This window comes from Erythrolamprus reginae, chromosome 12, assembly GCF_031021105.1.
Source record: "Erythrolamprus reginae isolate rEryReg1 chromosome 12, rEryReg1.hap1, whole genome shotgun sequence".
Taxonomy (NCBI): Eukaryota; Metazoa; Chordata; class Lepidosauria; order Squamata; family Dipsadidae; genus Erythrolamprus; species Erythrolamprus reginae.
In genome coordinates this window covers 28,453,336-28,471,602 of record NC_091961.1, presented here as the reverse complement: position 1 = coordinate 28,471,602, position 18,267 = coordinate 28,453,336, and the positions used below count along the sequence as shown (strand labels likewise).

General features: G+C 42.7%; 1 protein-coding gene across 2 annotated transcripts in view; it reads left to right on the top strand.

Moving 5' to 3' along the window:
• NCAPD3 (non-SMC condensin II complex subunit D3) overlaps positions 1–18,267 on the top strand; it is a 69,612-nt gene that overhangs the window by 235 nt on the left and 51,110 nt on the right. For both annotated transcript variants that reach the window (XM_070765208.1, XM_070765207.1), the window contains exons 2-8: positions 6,076–6,230; positions 7,462–7,624; positions 10,174–10,346; positions 11,743–11,910; positions 13,896–13,957; positions 14,133–14,220; positions 16,588–16,715. In XM_070765208.1, the coding sequence (XP_070621309.1) occupies positions 6,076–6,230; positions 7,462–7,624; positions 10,174–10,346; positions 11,743–11,910; positions 13,896–13,957; positions 14,133–14,220; positions 16,588–16,715 (937 nt within the window). The remainder of the gene's footprint in view (positions 1–6,075; positions 6,231–7,461; positions 7,625–10,173; positions 10,347–11,742; positions 11,911–13,895; positions 13,958–14,132; positions 14,221–16,587; positions 16,716–18,267) is intronic.

Here is an 18,267-nt window from a genome sequence, read left to right as displayed (position 1 = left end):
GAAATCACAGGGCGGGAAAGACCTTGTCACTGATGGGCTCAGATTCTTGGATGGGGGACCACCAGAAGATGACAGGGCAGGAAGGAGCCTGCAGGTTCTGGACCCCTCCAGTTATGACAGCACTGAAAAAAAATTGTAGCTGTTTTTCTCACTTAATGACAGTTGCAGCATCCCCAATGTTGTGGTTATTTCCGGCCCAGCTCCTGCCCCAAGGAATGTGCAGGTGGATGTTGGGGAGACATCCACATGCTGCAGGCCTGTTTTGCTCCCAATGGAATCTGCCGACGAAGGCTCCTCTGACCAAGGCAGCGTGAGTGACAGGGAAGAAGGGAGTTTGGCAGACAGCCCGGAAGGAGATCAATCATCTGTATCATCCTTGGATTCTGAACAAGAATTAATGACAGACCCACGCATGCGTAGAGTGATGCATAGGAGACAACAGCTGAAGGATTATTACAAGAGAAAATGAGGCCACCTGTGTTTGGGTGGGGCTCCAGTAATTAGGGCTGCTGCTATAAATAGCAGCGTGTGGGTTTGGCTGTTGTGAAAGAGTATCTGATTGCAGTTCGTTAAGAATCCTGGGATGCTGGTTTCTGGACTTTGTTGATTTTTCACGCCTTTGAAAACAAAGCAGAGCAACGTGTGTGTGGGTGTATGTCTCACTTTGTTGGAAGAAGAAGGGGTGTGAAGTTTCTTCACAGCTGCTAGCTAAGTACTTAATGACTGCTTAAGGGAAATTGTACAGACTACCGGGTTGTTTTGGGAAGAGTGCTCTTTGCAATACAAAAAGAGTGCTTTGTTTATTTTGAATTTTGTGATAAAGAACATTGTTTTGAATTTTCAAACGTGTGTGTGTGTCTGAAATTTGTACCCTTGAATTTTTGAGAGCCTGGCAGAACACAGGCTAGGAACCGAGACCGGGAATTCTACTCCCATGTAAGGCATGAAAGCTAGTTGAGTAACTTTGGACCAGTCACAAGGAGATTGTGGGCTCTAGTGTCACCTTAGCCACAAAAGCTGGCTAGGTGACTTTGGGTCAAACACCCAGCAGAACACCCAAGGTCTGAATTCAGTCTGAATCCCCAAAATTCAGACGCTTGGCAATGTCTCATATTTATGTCGGTTGCAGCATCCTGGGGTCATGTGATCCGCTTTTGTAGACTCCTGACCAGCAAAATCAACAGGGAAGCCTGGTTCACTTAACAATGTGGTCACTATTTATTTATTAATTCATTCATTCAACTTCTATGCCGCCCAATCCCAAAAGACTCACTAATTTAACGTCTGCACTGATATACTTAACAACTGCGGTGAGAAGAGTCATTAAACTCATTTAACTAATGCCTCACTTAACATAAATTTGGGGCTCAATTGTGGTCATAAGTCAAGGGCTGGGCTTGTTGTCAAGGGTTCAAATGTTTGCCGTTTTCGAGCGGATCCTAGAGATAATTTGTACATTATTAGACTCTACATTTTAGATTCTGCATTAGAAAGGAAGTATACTGCTCAAAAAAATAAATAAAGGGAGCACTCAAATAACACAGATCTGAATGAATGAAATATCCTCATTGAATACTTTGTTCTGTATAAAGTTGAATGTGCACAACAACATGTGAAATTGATTGTCAATCAGTGTTGCTTCCCAAGTGGACAGTTTGATTTCACAGAAGTTTGATTGACTTGGAGTTATATTGTGTTGTTTTAAGAGCTCCCTTTAGGACTCAATAAAAATGTTAATGGTGAAAAGAAAATATATAGCAGTTTTTAGATAGGGTGATGCATTATCTACAAATAACAGCAACTTTAAATAAAAGTTCAAGAGCAGGTAATGAAGTGTTGGCATGCTGTTTGTGCTGTTTTTCTAACTGTTCCTGTGTCCTATTCTGGAATATGTTTGTGTAGAGAAATTTCAATATTCATAGATCTTGTCCAGTCAACGAAGCAGTGGAAGTGATGTGTCGGTGCCTGGGGGCTGGTGGGGTTTGGATGGGTGTCAACAAGCTCAAACTCAACCCAGACAAGACGGAGTGGCTGTGGGTTCTGCCTCCCAAGGACAATTCCATCTGTCCGTCCATTACCCGGGGGGGGGGAAATCATTGACCCCCTCAGAGAGGGTCCGCAACTTGGGCGTCCTCCTCGATCCACAGCTAACATTAGAACACCATCTTTCGGCTGTGACGAGGGGGACGTTTGCCCAGATTCGCCTGGTGCACCAGTTGCGGCCCTATTTGGACAGGGAGTCATTGCTCACAGTCGTGCATGCCGTCATCACCTCGAGGTTCGATTACTGCAACGCTCTCTACACGGGGCTACCTTTGAAAAGTGTTCGGAAACTTCAGATCGTGCAGAATGCGGCCGCGAGAGCCATCGTGGGGCTTCCTAGATTTGCCCACGTTTCTACAACACTCCGTGGCCTGCACCGGCTGCCGATCAGTTTCCGATCACAATTAAAAGGGTTGGTTATGACCTTTAAAGCCCTACATGGCATTGGACCAGAATACCTCCGGAACCGCCTTCTACCGCACCAATCCCAGCGGCCGATAAGGTCCCACAGAGTTGGCCTTCTCCGGGTCATAATTCATTTATTATTATTATTATTATTATTATTATTATTATTATTATTATTATTATTATCATCATCATCATCATCATCATCATTATTATTATTATTATTATTATTATTTATTCTTCTTGAGCCATATTGATGATCCTATTTTAATCAACAAGTTTGTCCAAACCAGTCCCTTAGATATTGAAGCCATGTACACACATACACACAAGAGTTGTATGTCATACTGAACAAAGCATGAATTAGGAGGTTCTCTGCAATTATACCAATAGTTGTGTTTTTTAAATACAGTAATACAGCCGGCCTGGGGGGCTTCCCAGCACGCCCCCGAACCCAGGTTCGGGGTTCGGGGGGGTGCTGGCAAGTCCCCAGGCCGGCTGCGACCTTTTAAAACAGCCGCGCCGCTTCCCAGCTGCCTCCTGAAGCCGAACGCTAAAGCCGAACTTCCGCGTTCGGCTTCGGGAGACAGCTAGGAAGCGGCGCGGCTGTTTTAAAAGGTGACAGCCGGGCTGGGGGGCTTCCCAGCACCCTCCTGAACCGAACCCGGGGTTCAGAAAAATTTTGCCTCTTCTTATGAACTTTGTTCGAGTTACGAACCGGCGTTCGGGAGGCTTCTGGGAAGCCCCGCCGCCCGGCTGTCACCTTTTAAAACAGCCACGCGGCTTCCCAGCAGTCTCCGAACGCCGGTTCATAACTCGAAAAAAGTTCGTAAGAAGAGGCAAAATTTTTCTGAACCCCGGGTTCGTATCACAAGTTGTTCGTAAGACGAGGGGTTCGTATCTTGAGGTACCACTGTACCTGGAGAAAAAGCATAACAGATTTGGCATTCTTTTGAATCCTTGTGGCTTATATGATGGAGAAAGCTAAGTTACAATTGCCTCCTGTATCTATTTCATGAGCCTTGCAATATTCTGCTTGCTTGAATTGTATTTTAAAAGAGGAGGATTATTTTTCTGGGTGCTGGCAATTTATAACTAGAGACCTGTTTCAATATTTACCCTGGAATTGCAAAAGTGGCTGTACAGTACGCTCATTAGTTTTAATAAGACATTCTAATTTATGCTTCAGCCTTTTTCTTCGTCTTGCAATTCCATAGACGTTTAAAAAGATAATGACATAGAGAAGGGTGGTAATTCCCCTCCTCTCCGAAATTGCTAGTGAGTCACAAATTTAATCTCATTTAGAGGAGAGGGGATTGCTTTTTGGCTTTGTTTTGTTTCTAAAAACAAGAGTTACTGTATATTATTTTAAAATTTTAAGCACCCTTCTTCTAAATATCACAAAGATTATAACATAGCCACTAAAGCAAAATGCAAGCAGTAAAAGAAAAAATTAAATGTGTAAATAATTAAATCCTGCTATCCATCAGCCGCCCATCTCACTTACAATTAAAGCCATAAGCACTGTGCATATACAGTGAACCTTCGAGTTTCGCGTCCTCGAGCATCGCAAAAGGGCTATTTCGCGAGTTTTCAACCTGGAAGTAAACTCCACCATCGGCGCATGCGTGCCTTTTTTTCTATGGCCACGCATGCGTAGATGGTGGAGTTCCCCATCTGGGAAGCTGGGCGGCTTCCCTGGGTCTTCCCCCTCTTGCCCCGGTAAGACCCCAGCGGCAGCGCGAGCAACGGCGTGGGCGGGCGGGCGGCACGCGCGGGGACACCCCAGCTCTGCTCCCCAGCTGGGAAGCGGCCCCAGCAACAGCGTGGGCGGGCGGGCGGTGCGCACGCGCTTGGGGAAACCCCAGCTCCGCTCCCCAGCTGGGAAGCGGCCCCAGCAACGCGCGCGCGCTTGGGGAAACCCCAGCTCCGCTCCCCAGCTGGGAAGCGGCCCCAGCAACAGCGTGGGCGGGCGGTGCGCGCGCGCTTGGGGACACCCCAGCTCCGCTCCCCAGCTGGGAAGCGGCCCCAGCAACAGCGTGGGCGGGCGGGCGGTGCGCGCGCGCTTGGGGACACCCCAGCTCCGCTCCCCAGCTGGGAAGCGGCCCCAGCAACAGCGTGGGCGGGCGGGCGGCACGCGCGCGGGGAAACCCCAGGCGCGAGCAACGGGGTGGGCGGGCGAAGGGCGGGCAGCGGTGGAAGTAAAAACACCATCTGCGCATGCGCAGATGGTGTTTTTACTTCCGCACCGCTACTTCGCGAAAAATCGATCATCACTTGGGGTCCTGGAACGGAACCCTCGCGATGATCGAGGGACCACTGTATATATGTAACCCTTCCCTGGTGCAGAGCTGAAGGGATTGGATACTGTAGCCTAGAGGTTAATTCTCTGCCTTACAAAGCAAAGGTTACAGGTTCAAGTCCCAGTGAGGATATGGCTAGCTGATGAGGCCAAAATAAGGCTGAAATAGATCTATCCTAGTCTCCCTTAATTTTCAAATTCAGCAAAAAAACATGTGACATATATATATATATATATATATATATATATATATATATATATAATATCACATGCTTTTTTGCTGAATTTGAAAAATAAGAGAGACTAGGATAGATCTATTTCAGCCTTATTTTGGCCTCATCAGCTAGCCATACCCTCACTTCCGACTTGAACCTGTAACCTTTGCCTTGTAAGACAGAGAATTAACCTCTAGGCTACAGTATCCAATCCCTTCATCTCTGTGTGTGTATGTATGTATATTATAATAATAATAACAAAAGTAATAATAATAATAATAATAATAATAATTTATTAGATTGGTATTAGACTCAGGGCGGCTAACAACAATAAACAATGCAGTACAAATCTAATGATAAAAACTATAGCTAGAACCCACTATCATTAAGAAACAATACTACACAATTATAACCATACTCAAGTCTTACTAGTCAGAAGGGGGTACATTAGTTACCCCATGCCTGGCAACATAGATAGGTCTTCAAAGTCTTGCGGAAGGCAAGGAGGGTGGGGACAGTTCGAATCTGGGGGGAGTTGATTCCAGAGGGCTGTGGCCACCATAGAGAAGGCTCTTCCCCTAGGACCCGCCAGACGACATTGTTTAGTCGACGGGACCCAGAGAAGGCCAACTCTGTGGGACCTAATCGGCCGCTGGTATTCGTGCGGCAGAAGGCAGTCCCATGGGTATTGTGGTCCAATGCCATGTAGGGCTTTATAGGTCATTACCAACACTTTGAATTGTGTCCGGAAACTAATCGGCAACCAGTGCGGGCCGCGGAGTGTTGATGAAACATGGGCATATCTGGAGAAGCCCATGATTGCTGTCGCAGCTGCATTCTGCATGATCTGAAGTTTCTGAACACTTCATATGATAGTTTGGCTTATATGTGTATGGTTTGGATTGTATAACGACTACTCTATTGTGTATCTGTATATAATATACATACTCTGTTTGTACTAGTCTGGTTTATTTGAGTGAATAATCCATAGTTACATTGAGTTACACATACTCAACAGTTGCCACATTTATTCTGTTCTAAATTTTGTTTTAGGAGTATTATATTTTCCTAAGCATTCTAAGAAAATATTTACATATTACCTCTTTTCAGCCTGGGTTGACACTGCGTGGGACCTGGACTTCACCGAGTCGGAGCCTTTGGATTCCAGGATTGAGGGCTTGATAACCGATGATGGCGTGGAGGCCTTTGTTCAACTTTACCAGGCACTTCGTCCATTTAGCGCAGATGACCACGAGACCACGGAAGTAAGGAAGGGTCCTTTCCCCCTAGCATCAATTAGCCAGCTTTTATAGCGCCTGTGATTTTAAATCCTAATTACTTAGGCAATAGAAAGATGAGAAGATATTTAGCTAACACGTTTAGATTTTGTTTAAATTGCAGATTATTTTACTATTATTATTATTATTAATATTATTATTATTATTATCATCATCATCCCATCCTCCCCACAACAACCACCCTAGGAGTTGGGTTGGGCTGAGAGAGACGGTGATTGTCCAAAAGTCACCTACCCACTTTTTAAAATGCGAATGCTGGCTGGGGAATTCTAGGAGTTGAAGTCCAGATATCTTCAAGTTGCCAAGGTTGGGAAACATTGGACTAAACCATTGTTTTTCAACCAGTGTGCCATGGCACACTAGTGTGCCGTGAGACATGGTCAGGTGTGCCGCGAAGCTCAGAGAGAGAAAGAAAACAAGAGAAAGAAAGAGCAAGAGAGAGAGAAAGAAAACAAGAGAGAAAGCAAGCAAGAGAGAGAATTAAGCAAGAGAGAGAAAGGAAGAGAGAGAGAGAGAGAAAGACATAGAGGGAAGTAGGGAGGAAGAGAGAAAGAGCAAAAAAGAGGAAAGAAGGAAGAGAAAGAAAGAGGGATGGAGAGAGAAAAAAAGAGGGAGAGAAAGAGGGAGAGAGAAATAGAGCGAAAGGGAGGAAGAGAGAGAATGTTTTTGTCCAAACTTTTTTTAGCTGCCTCCCCTTCAATGTGCCCCATGGTTTTGTAAATGTAAAAAATGTGCCGCCGCTCAAAAAAGGTTGAAAATCACTGGACTAAACAATGTAGGTTGGCAGGGCCTTTTCTGTTGCTGCCCCGGCTCTATGGAACCAACTCCCCCCCGATGTTCGCACTGCCCCCACTCTATTGGCTTTTCGAAAAGCTGTTAAAACCTGCCTTTGTCGACAGACCTGGGGGCCATGAACTTAACACCAATCGTGCCCGATTTCATGTTGTTAGATTGATTTGGGGTTTTTTAAATAGGTGGTTATTCTTATGGGATTTTACTTATTATCGTTGTTCGACTTCTTTTTATTGCATTATCGTATTGTTTTTATTGTTGCAAGCCATCCCCGAGACCTAAGGGATTGGGCGGCATAGAAATCGAATGAATTAAATTTACATTAAATCAAATCAAATCCCCCCTGCCGACACCAAAAAATGACTTTACGTGAGCCTCCTATCAGCTTGTTCTCTTTTCATTTCAGAGCATCTGGCCTCTTTTGACGGAAAACAACCTCTCCCCGAATATCATGGTTGCCGTGTTGCATCATTTCGTCCAAGAAGCCCGGAACAAAAAGGCCAACACTCAACAACGCCTGTTTGCCCTCCACGCGGCTGGATTGTATTTTTTATTAGTTGAAATTCCCGGTAGGTCTGTGAATTCAGGGTGTCCAGCAAACCTGGAGAACAGGGAATTATCAGGGAAATCCGTTCGGGAAATTAGATTAGATTAGATTTATCGGATTTATATGCCGCCCCTCTCCGCAAACTCGGGGCGGCTCACAACAATAATAAAAAACCGTACATAATAACAAATCCAATGCCCACCAATCTAATTACAATTTAAAATTAATAAATTCATAAAAACAGTCCCAATAAATATAAAAAACAGGCACACAGTCAATCAGTCAAATGGCAAAAACAACATGGGCAATGTTTTTTAGTTCCCCCATGCCTAACGGCAGAGGTGGGTCTTAAGGAGTTTACGAAAGGCAGGGAGTGTGGGGGCAATCCTAATCTCAGGGGGGAGCTGGTTCCAGAGGGTCGGGGCCCCCACAGAGAAGGCTCTTCCCCTGGGTCCCGCCAACCGACATTGTTTAGTCGACAGGACCCGAAGAAGGCCGACTCTGTGGGACCTAACCGGTCGCTGGGATTCGTGCGGCAGGAGGCGGTCCCGAAGATATTCTGGTCCGGTGCCATGAAGGGCTTTATAGGTCATAACCAACACTTTGAATTGTGACCGGAAACTGATCGGCAACCAATGCAGACTGCGGAGTGTTGGTGTAACATGGGCATACTTAGAGAAGCTCATAACTGCTCTCGCAGCTGCATTCTGCACGATCTGAAGTTTCCGAACACTTTTCAAAGGTAGCCCCCTGTAGAGAGCGTTACAGTAGTCGAGCCTTGAGGTGGTGAGGGCCTGAGTGACTGTGAGCAGTGAGTCCCGGTCCAAATAGGGCCGCAACTGGCGCACCAGGCGAACCTGGGCAAACGCCCCCCCTCGCCACAGCTGAAAGATGTTTCTCTAATGTGAGCTGTGGATCGAGGAGGACGCCCAAGTTGCGGACCCTCTCTGAGGGGGTCAATAATTTCCCCCCCCCCCAGGGTAATGGATGGACAGATAGAATTGTCCTTGGGAGGCAAGACCCACAGCCACTCAGGGAATTCGTGAAAAAAAAACAATAAATCAGGGGGAAAACACCCTGTATTAAAATGTTTAAAAGTCAGGGAAAAATCATGTGAAAAGAAAAATACTGCATCGCCTAGCAGAGTCAAGCAAAAATGAGCATAACTGTGGCAAGAACTTGCTTCCTCGGCTACCGATATATCTCTATGGCTTTGCCGTTTGGTATGACATCATCCACGACCGCACCTTAACTTAGATCGCAAGTTACAGGGAAATGTCAGGGAATTTCAAACTGCTTTCCCCCTGGAATATGTAAGAAAGAAATTTGGGAGAGAAGATAGATAAGAAATTCAGTAGAGATACCTAGGTTGTTTCTAGAAGGAAAAGGGGGGACATGATCGAAACATTTAAATATGTTAAAGGGATAAATAAGGTTCAGGAGGGAAGTGTTTTTAATAGGAAAGTGAACACAAGAACAAGGGGACACAATCTGAAGTTAGTTGGGGGAAAGATCAGAAGCAACATGAGAAAATATTATTTTACTGAAAGAGTAGTAGATCCTTGGAACAAACTTCCAGCACATGCCTGGGATAAACATATATCCATCCTAAGATAAAATACAGGAAATAGTATAAGGGCAGACTAGATGGACCATGAGGTCTTTTTCTGCCGTCAACCTTCTATGTTTCTATGTTTTGTTTGGGGAGGTAGCTGCACGAAGGTTTTAATAATATTGTGTTATCACTTGCATTTTTTGTGATCCGTTAGCTGCAGGTTGGTAATTTAAAAGTAATTTACAGTTCATACGTTCGCCCAGGTTCGCCTTGTCCACCAGTTGCGACCCTACTTGGACCGGGTGTCACTGCTCACAGTCACTCATGCCCTCATCACCTCGAGGCTTGACTACTGTAACGCTCTCTACATGGGGCTACCTTTGAAAAATGTTCGGAAACTTCAGATCGTGCAGAATGCAGCTGCGAGAGCAATCATGGGCTTCCCCAAATATGCCCACGTTACACCAACACTTTGCAGTCTGCATTGGTTGCCGATCAGTTTCCGGTCACAATTCAAAGTGTGGGTTATGACCTATAAAGCCCTTCATGGCACCGAACCAGATTATCTCAGGGACCGCCTTCTGCTGCACGAATCCCAGCGACCAGTTAGGTCCCACAGAGTGGATCTTCTCCGGGTCCCATCAACTAAGCAATGTCGCCTGGCGGGACCCAGGGGAAGTGCCTTCTCTGTGGCGGCCCCGGCCCTCTGGAACCAATTCCCCCCAGAGATTAGAACTGCCCCCACCCGCCTTGCCTTTCGTAAGCTCCTTAAAACCCACCTCTGCCGCCAGGCATGGGGGAATTGAGATCCTCTTTCCCCCTAGGCCTTTACAATTCTATGCATGGTATGTATGTATGTATGTTTGGTTTTTATATTAATGGGTTTTTAATCATTTCTAATACCCAATTACTATTGTACACTGTTCTATTGTCGCTGTTAGCCGCCCCGAGTCTCCGGAGAGGGGCGGCATACAAATCCAATAAATAAATAAATGTGCAAATGGTCTTTTTGGCAGGCAGCATAGCCAACCAGATACTGCACCCTGTGATGTTCGAGAAATGTCTTCAAACCTTGTCTAAGTGTTGGCCTGAGGAGTTGGATTTGCACAGAAAAAGGAAGAAGAAACAGAGCAAACACTTGATGGGAGAGAGAAAGAAAGGGAAGCCAGCAAGAAAGGAAAACAGTCAAGTAAGCAATGATGGTGATGATGATGATGATGATGATGATATCAGGAAAGACTTCATGAACTCAATCTGTATAGTCTGGAGGACAGAAGGAAAAGGGGGGACATGATCGAAACATTTAAATATGTTAAAGGGTTAAATAAGGTTCAGGAGGGATGTGTTTTTAGTAGGAAAGTGAACACAAGAACAAGGGGACACAATCTGAAGTTAGTTGGGGGAAAGATCAAAGGCAACGTGAGAAAATATTATTTCACTGAAAGAGTAGTAGATCCTTGGAACAAACTTCCAGCAGACGTGGTTGGTAAATCCACAGTAACTGAATGGGATAAACATATATCCATTGTAAGATAAAATACAGGAAATAGTATAAGGGCAGACTAGATGGACCATGTGGTCTTTTTCTGCCGTCAGTCTTCTATGTTTCTATGATGATATGTCAGCAGTATTTGTGACACTTTTTAAAATGTTCAGTTGACCGAGCTTCATGTTTATCGGATAAATGAGATAATCCAATAAGTGTTCCCTCTATTTTTTTGAGCAGCGTATAAAAGAATAATGATGACTTTTTTAAATGTACTATTGCTATTTTAGATTTTAATTATTAGAATTGTCATTATGTATTGTTTTTATCACTGTTGTGAGCCACCCCGAGTCTACGGAGAGGGGCGGCATACAAATCTAATAAATAATAATGATGATGATGATGATAATAATAATAATAATAATAATAATAATAATAATAATAATGCTGTGGCACAGATGATCCACTGGAACATGTGCCGGAACTACCATTTACCAGTGGCAAAGAACTGGTGGGATCATAAGCCCGAAAAAGTGGTCGAAAATGAGCAAGCGAAACTACTGTGGGACTTCTGACTTCAGACTGACCGAATTCTGAAGCATAACACACCAGACATTGTGATTGTGGAGAAAAAGAAAGTATGGATCATCGACATCGCAATCCCAGGAGACAGCAGAATTGAGGAGAAGCAGCTAGAGAAATTAATGAAATACGAAGATCTAAAAATTGAGCTGCAACGACTCTGGTCCCAGTGGTACTTGGCATGCTGGGCGCAGTTCCAAAGGATCTCAGCGGACGTTTGAAAACCATCGGAATTGACAAAATCTCCACCTGTCAATTGCAAAAGGCCACTTTACTGGGATCGGCAAATATAATTTGCCGCTACATCACGCAGTCCTAGGTGCTTGGGAAGCCCCCGACTGGTGATGAAACACGAAATCCAGCATAGTGATCTCGTTTGCTGTATTCTACTGACATAATAATAATAATAATAATAATAATAATAATAATAATAATAATAATAATGAATAGTTCCACGGAAGCTGCCATTTCTGGATCTTGCTTAACCAACCCACGCTCCTTTCCCTTGCGATTCTAGATGGAAGACATCTTTGAAGAGGAAGACGCTTCACAAGAGCTTTACTTCTCCGCCAGGGAGCTGCTCGACATCCGCGAGGCCCTCTTCCTCCTGCTGCAAAACCTCCTGAGGCTTTTTTCCAAGTTTTCCCTGAAAGAGAAGCCCCAGTGTGTACAGATCTGTATTCAGGTGAATGCGATCCCTTCGCTAAAGTAGCAGGAGGCTAGTATGGAATACAGTGATACCTCGTCTTACAAACGCCTCGTCATACAAACTTTTCGAGATACAAACCCGGGGTTTAAGATTTTTTTGCCTCTTCTTACAAACTATTTTCAACTTACAAACCCACCACTGCCGCTGGGATGCCCTGCCTCCGGACTTCCGTTGCCAGCGAAGCACACGTTTTTGCGCTGCTGGGATTCCCTTGAGGCTCCCCTCCATGGGAAACCCCACCTCTGGACTTCCGTGTTTTTGTGATGCTGCAGGGGAATCCCAGCAGGGGAATCCAGCAGCGCAAAAATGGGCGCTTCACTGGCAAAGGAAGTCGCAGCATCGCAAAAACACAGAGGTCCGGAGGCGGGGTTTCGAAGACTTTGGTGTTTTTGCGATGCTGCGATTTCACTGATGCTGCCTTCACTGAAAACCCCACCTCCGGACTTCCGTTGCCAGCGAAGTGCTCGTTTTTGCGATGCTGGGATGCCCCTGCAGCATCGCAAAAACACAGAAGTCCAGAGGTAGGGTTTCCCATGGAGGGGAGCCTCACAGGAATCTCAGCAGTGCAAAACCAGGCGCTTTGGCTGGCAAAAGGGGTGAATTTTGGGCTTGCACGCATTAATCGCTTTTCCATTGATTCCTATGGGAAACATTGTTCCGTCTTACAAACTTTTCACCTTAAGAACCTCGTCCCGGAACCAATTAAGTTTGTAAAACAAGGTATCACTGTACTGTGTCCAGTTCTGGAGACCTCACCCACAAAGAGATATTGGTAAAATTGAACGGGTCCAAAGATTAATAGATAAATGGTCAAAGCAATGGAAACTGTAGTTTAATGTTTCCAAATGTAAAATAATGCACTTGGGGAAAAGGAATTCTCAATTGGAGTATTGTATCGGCAGTTCTGTGTTAGCAAAAACTTCAGAAGAGAAGGATTTAGGGGTTGTGATTTCTGAACAGTGCAGTCAGGCGGTAGGGAAAGCAAGTAGGATTCTTGGCTGCATAGCTAGAGGTATAACAAGCAGGAAGAGGGAGATTGTGATCCCCTTATATAGAGCGCTGGTGAGACCACATTTGGAATACTGTGTTCAGTTCTGGAGACCTCACCTACAAAAAGATACTGACAAAATTGAACGGGTCCAAAGACGGGCTACAAGAATGGTGGAAGGTCTTAAGCATAAAACGTATCAGGAAAGACTTCATGAACTCAATCTCTAGAGTCTGGAGGACAGAAGGAAAAGGGGGGACATGATTGAAACATTTAAATATATTAAACGGTTAAATAAGGTCCAGGAGGGAAGTGTTTTTAATAGGAAAGTGAACCCAAGGACACAATCTGAAGTTAGTTGGGGGAAAGATCAAAAGCAACGTGAGAAAATATTATTTTACTGAAAGAGTAGTAGATCCTTGGAACAAACTTCCAGCAGACGTGGTTGATAAATCCACCGTAACTGAATTGAAACATGCCTGGGGTAAACATATATGAATCCTAAGATAAAATACAGAAAATAGTATAAGGGCAGACTAGATGGACCATGAGGTCTTTTTCTGCCATCAGTCTTCTATGTTTCTATGGGCTACAAAATTGTGGAAGGTCTTAAGCATAAAACCTATCAGGAAAGACTGCATGAAGTCAATGTGTAAAGTCTGGAGGACAGAAGGGAAAGGGGGACACACGATCGAAACATTTAAATATGTTAATGGGTTAAATAAGGTTCAGGAGGGAAGTGTTTTTAATAGGAAAGTGAACCCCAGAACAATATTTTTTCTCCCATATTCCTTCCGGGGAGAATTCTCTCTCTATCTGCGTAATTCCTGACAGCCATCTATGTATGGTCTTCCATGGGACTTTAACTTTAGGACAGGACCACCCCATATGGTAGAAAGGAATGCAACTTTGTTCTGCTCTGTTCTCTTATTCTGTGATCAATGCCATGTATTTTGGCTTCTTCTCCTCGTAGATCTTTGTTAAGCTGACGAGCCTGGAGCCCTGTACGCAAGACTTCCAACCTTTAGACATGACGTGAGTTTTATGCTCTGGAATCTCAAGGGTTTGGGAAGCCCAGTGGGTGTTGATGGCCATGGAACCGAGCAACGCTAAACGTTGTTTCCCTGAAGGAGAATAGTCTCTGTCTGCAAAACGTTTACTCCAGGTCACGAAAATTAGATCCAACAGAGAACTTTTCTTTTGGTTGTAGGACTATTTCCAGAGCTAAGTACATCTCCGAGCTTGCGTACTTCGGCCTGCGACTGTTGTGTTCCCCCCTCCATAGCCTGGGAGACAAGGTAAAGGTTGTTTTCATGCATAATGTTGTTTGTTGGATTCTAAATGCATGGATCTATAAAATGTTCCTTTCTGTGGACCTGGCCAAGGACATCCAGCTGTCTCTTAATAGGAGATGGGTCATCTTCTCTTTCTCTTTCTCCTTCTTTTTTCCTTCTTTTTTTCCTTCTTCTTCTATTTCTCCCCTTCTCTTCTTCTCCTTTTCTCCTTCTAATGCTACTGCTACTAGTATACTACTTCTACTACTTCTTTTCTCCTGCTCCTCCACCCTCTCTCTCCTCCTCCTTTTTCTCCTTCTCTTCCACCTTCTCTTCTTCTTTTTCTTCTGCTCCTCCTCCTCTTCTCCTTCTACTACTTCTCCTTCTTTTTCTCATTTTCTCCTTTTTCTTTTCGTCCTTCTCTTCCCTTTTCTCCTTTTTCTCCTCCTCCTCCTTCTTCTTGCTCTTAATAATAATAATAATAATAATTTATTAGATTTGTATGCCGCCCCTCTCTGAGGACTCGGAGCAGCTCACAACAACAATATACCATGTATAGATCTAATGTTAAAAGACAATTTAAAACCCTTATTATAAAAAGAAAAACAATCACACAGACTATACATAAAACCATAGTAGCTAGGGGTAGTTGCTCTTCCTCCTCCTCCTCCTTTTCTTTTCCTCCTCCTCCTCCTCCTTTTTCTTCTTCCAGAACATACTTGAATTAGCAGAATGAAGCTACCTTCTTGGCTTTATTGTTGGCCAAAAATAAGTCATTAATGGTAGCAGCTGACATTCCAGCAGGTAGACCAGGCGTTGTATCTCTCCACATTATTGTTATCTGCTAAGAACCTCCATTTGAGTATATTGGACTTAGGCGTTCCCACTCTCAACCTGTTCAGGATCTTCCTAGTAGTATAAGAGAGGTTGGTTCCTTCTGCCATATCCTCCTCTAATGTTATTCCTTGGGTACACAGAAAGAGCTCCTGAAAAGATTTTGGATCAGTACATTTCAAATATTCCCTGGGCAATGGCAATCTTGTTTGCCGGCTAATCCTTCCCACACTAAATCAAACCTAGGAATCTGGGTGGTGATTTAAAAATAAGTTATCAATAATAAGTTATCCAATTCAATCAATCAATCAACCTGAAAGGTGACCCAGAGTAGAAATAATCCTATTAAAGCTGAAGAAAGTTTGTTTGATGTTGGGCCGCCTGCCCTACATCTATTTTCCCCCCAAAATTGATGCCTCGGATTATCAGGGAAGCAGGTATGTGGAAATTATTATTATTGTTGTTGTTATTACTTTGGACAATTTTTTCAATCTCTTTCCAAGCCAAAACTCCTACCAACAATTCTTTGGTTTTCCTGCTAGATGGAGCTTTAATACTGCCACACAATGCTTGGCTTGTGGATGTTACATAACCAGGGAAAGTTTGTTCCAGAAGAATTTTTATTTTTATTTTGGTGATCTTTTGACTTAAAACAAATCTTCCCAAAATTCTTTCCTTGACTTCCCGCACTAATTTCCCCATTTTCCACTTACAAACCCGAACCTCCGGAACTGTAACCAGAAAAGGCAGGGAGAAGCCTCTTTGGGGCCTCTCTAGGAATCTCCTGGGAGGAAACAGGGCTGAAAAAACTGGGGAGAAGCCTTTGTGGGGCCTCTATAGGAATCTCCTGGGAGGAAACAGGGCCGGAAAAGGCGTGGAGAAGCCTCTCTAGGAATCTCCTGGGAGGAAACAGGGCCTCCACCCTCCCTGTAGTTTCCCCAATCGCACGCATTATTTGCTTTTACGTTGATTCCTATGGGAAAAATTGCTTCTTCTTACAAACCTTTCTACTTAAGAACCTGGTCACGGAACGAATTAAGTTCGTAAGTAGAGGTACCACTGTATTTGGGTTTCCTCTTCAGGATCTGGCTTTCTAAAGAGCAGTCAGAGTTGATCTCCTCTGAGACCGACCAATTGGATCGCTTTGCAGTCCAAGGGACTCGCAGGAGTCTTCTCCAGTACCATAGGCCTCAATTTATTCATTCATTCATTCATTCATTCATTCATTCATTCGATTTTTATGCCGCCCTTCTCCTTAGACTCAGGGTGGCTTACAACATGTTAGCAATAGCACTTTTTTAACGGAGCTAGCCTATTGCCCCCACAATCCGGGTCCTCATTTGACCCACCTCGGAAGGATGGAAGGCTGAGTCAACCTTGAGCCGGGGATGAGATTTGAACCGCTGACCTTCAGATCTACAAGTCAGCTTCAGTGGCCTTCAGTACAGCACTCTACCTGCTGCGCCACTGAATTAGTGCTGAGCCTGGGACTTTTGTTATCTTTGTACAAAGAATTCCGGCTGTCCGTACTGTCTTTTTTTTTTTTTCCTTCCCTAGACTTTGCGCCAAGTGTTCTATCACCTTCTCAGAGTCGTCCTGATGCTGCCAGGGAAAGAAGGCGGCGCCTCTCTCCCCATCCCGTCTCAGAGCATTGACTCAAGGAAAATGACCCTCCGGTTCCTCAGGTAGAAACGCCACCTGCCTGTTTTATTCTGCATCTGTGCATAACACCTTTTTTTCGGAATGGTACAATAGAATCCAGAATAGAATGCGAAATAGAATATAATATGAAATAATGAATAAACTAGAATGCAAAATATTGAATAGAATGTAAAATGAAATAAAGAATAGAATAGAATATGAAATAATAGAATAGAATTCAGAAGACAGTATTGGAATAGGAATAAGAAGACTAATAAGAATTAGAATAGAATATGAAATAATAAATAGAATATGAAATAATAGAATAGAATTCAGAAGACAATATTGGAATAGGAATAAGAAGACTAACAAGAGTTAGAATAGAATATGAAATAATAAATAGAATATGAAATAATAGAATAGAATTCAGAAGACAATATTGGAATAGGAATAAGAAGACTAACAAGAGTTAGAATAGAATATGAAATAATAAATAGAATATGAAATAATAGAATAGAATTCAGAAGACAATATTGGAATAGGAATAAGAAGACTAACAAGAGTTAGAATAGAATATGAAATAATAGAATAGAATATGAAATAATAGAATAGAATTCAGAAGACAATATTGGAATAGGAATAAGAAGACTAACAAGAGTTAGAATAGAATATGAAATAATAGAATAGAATGCAGAACGCAATGCAGAATACGATATTGGAATAGGAATAAGAAAACTAACAAGAGTTAGAATATGAAATAATGAATAGAAGAATAAAATAATAGAATAGAATATGAAATAGTGAAGAGAGTAGAATAGAATAGGAATCCAGAATAGAATGCGAAATAGAATATAATATGAAATAATGAATAAACTAGAATGCAAAATATTGAATAGAATGTAAAATGAAATAAAGAATAGAATAGAATATGAAATAATAGAATAGAATTCAGAAGACAGTATTGGAATAGGAATAAGAAGACTAATAAGAATTAGAATAGAATATGAAATAATAAATAGAATATGAAATAATAGAATAGAATTCAGAAGACAATATTGGAATAGGAATAAGAAGACTAACAAGAGTTAGAATAGAATATGAAATAATAAATAGAATATGAAATAATAGAATAGAATTCAGAAGACAATATTGGAATAGGAATAAGAAGACTAACAAGAGTTAGAATAGAATATGAAATAATAAATAGAATATGAAATAATAGAATAGAATTCAGAAGACAATATTGGAATAGGAATAAGAAGACTAACAAGAGTTAGAATAGAATATGAAATAATAGAATAGAATATGAAATAATAGAATAGAATTCAGAAGACAATATTGGAATAGGAATAAGAAGACTAACAAGAGTTAGAATAGAATATGAAATAATAGAATAGAATGCAGAACGCAATGCAGAATACGATATTGGAATAGGAATAAGAAAACTAACAAGAGTTAGAATATGAAATAATGAATAGAAGAATAAAATAATAGAATAGAATATGAAATAGTGAAGAGAGTAGAATAGAATAGGAATACAGAATAGAATATGAAATAATGAATAAAATAGAATGTAAAATAATGAATAGAATGTAA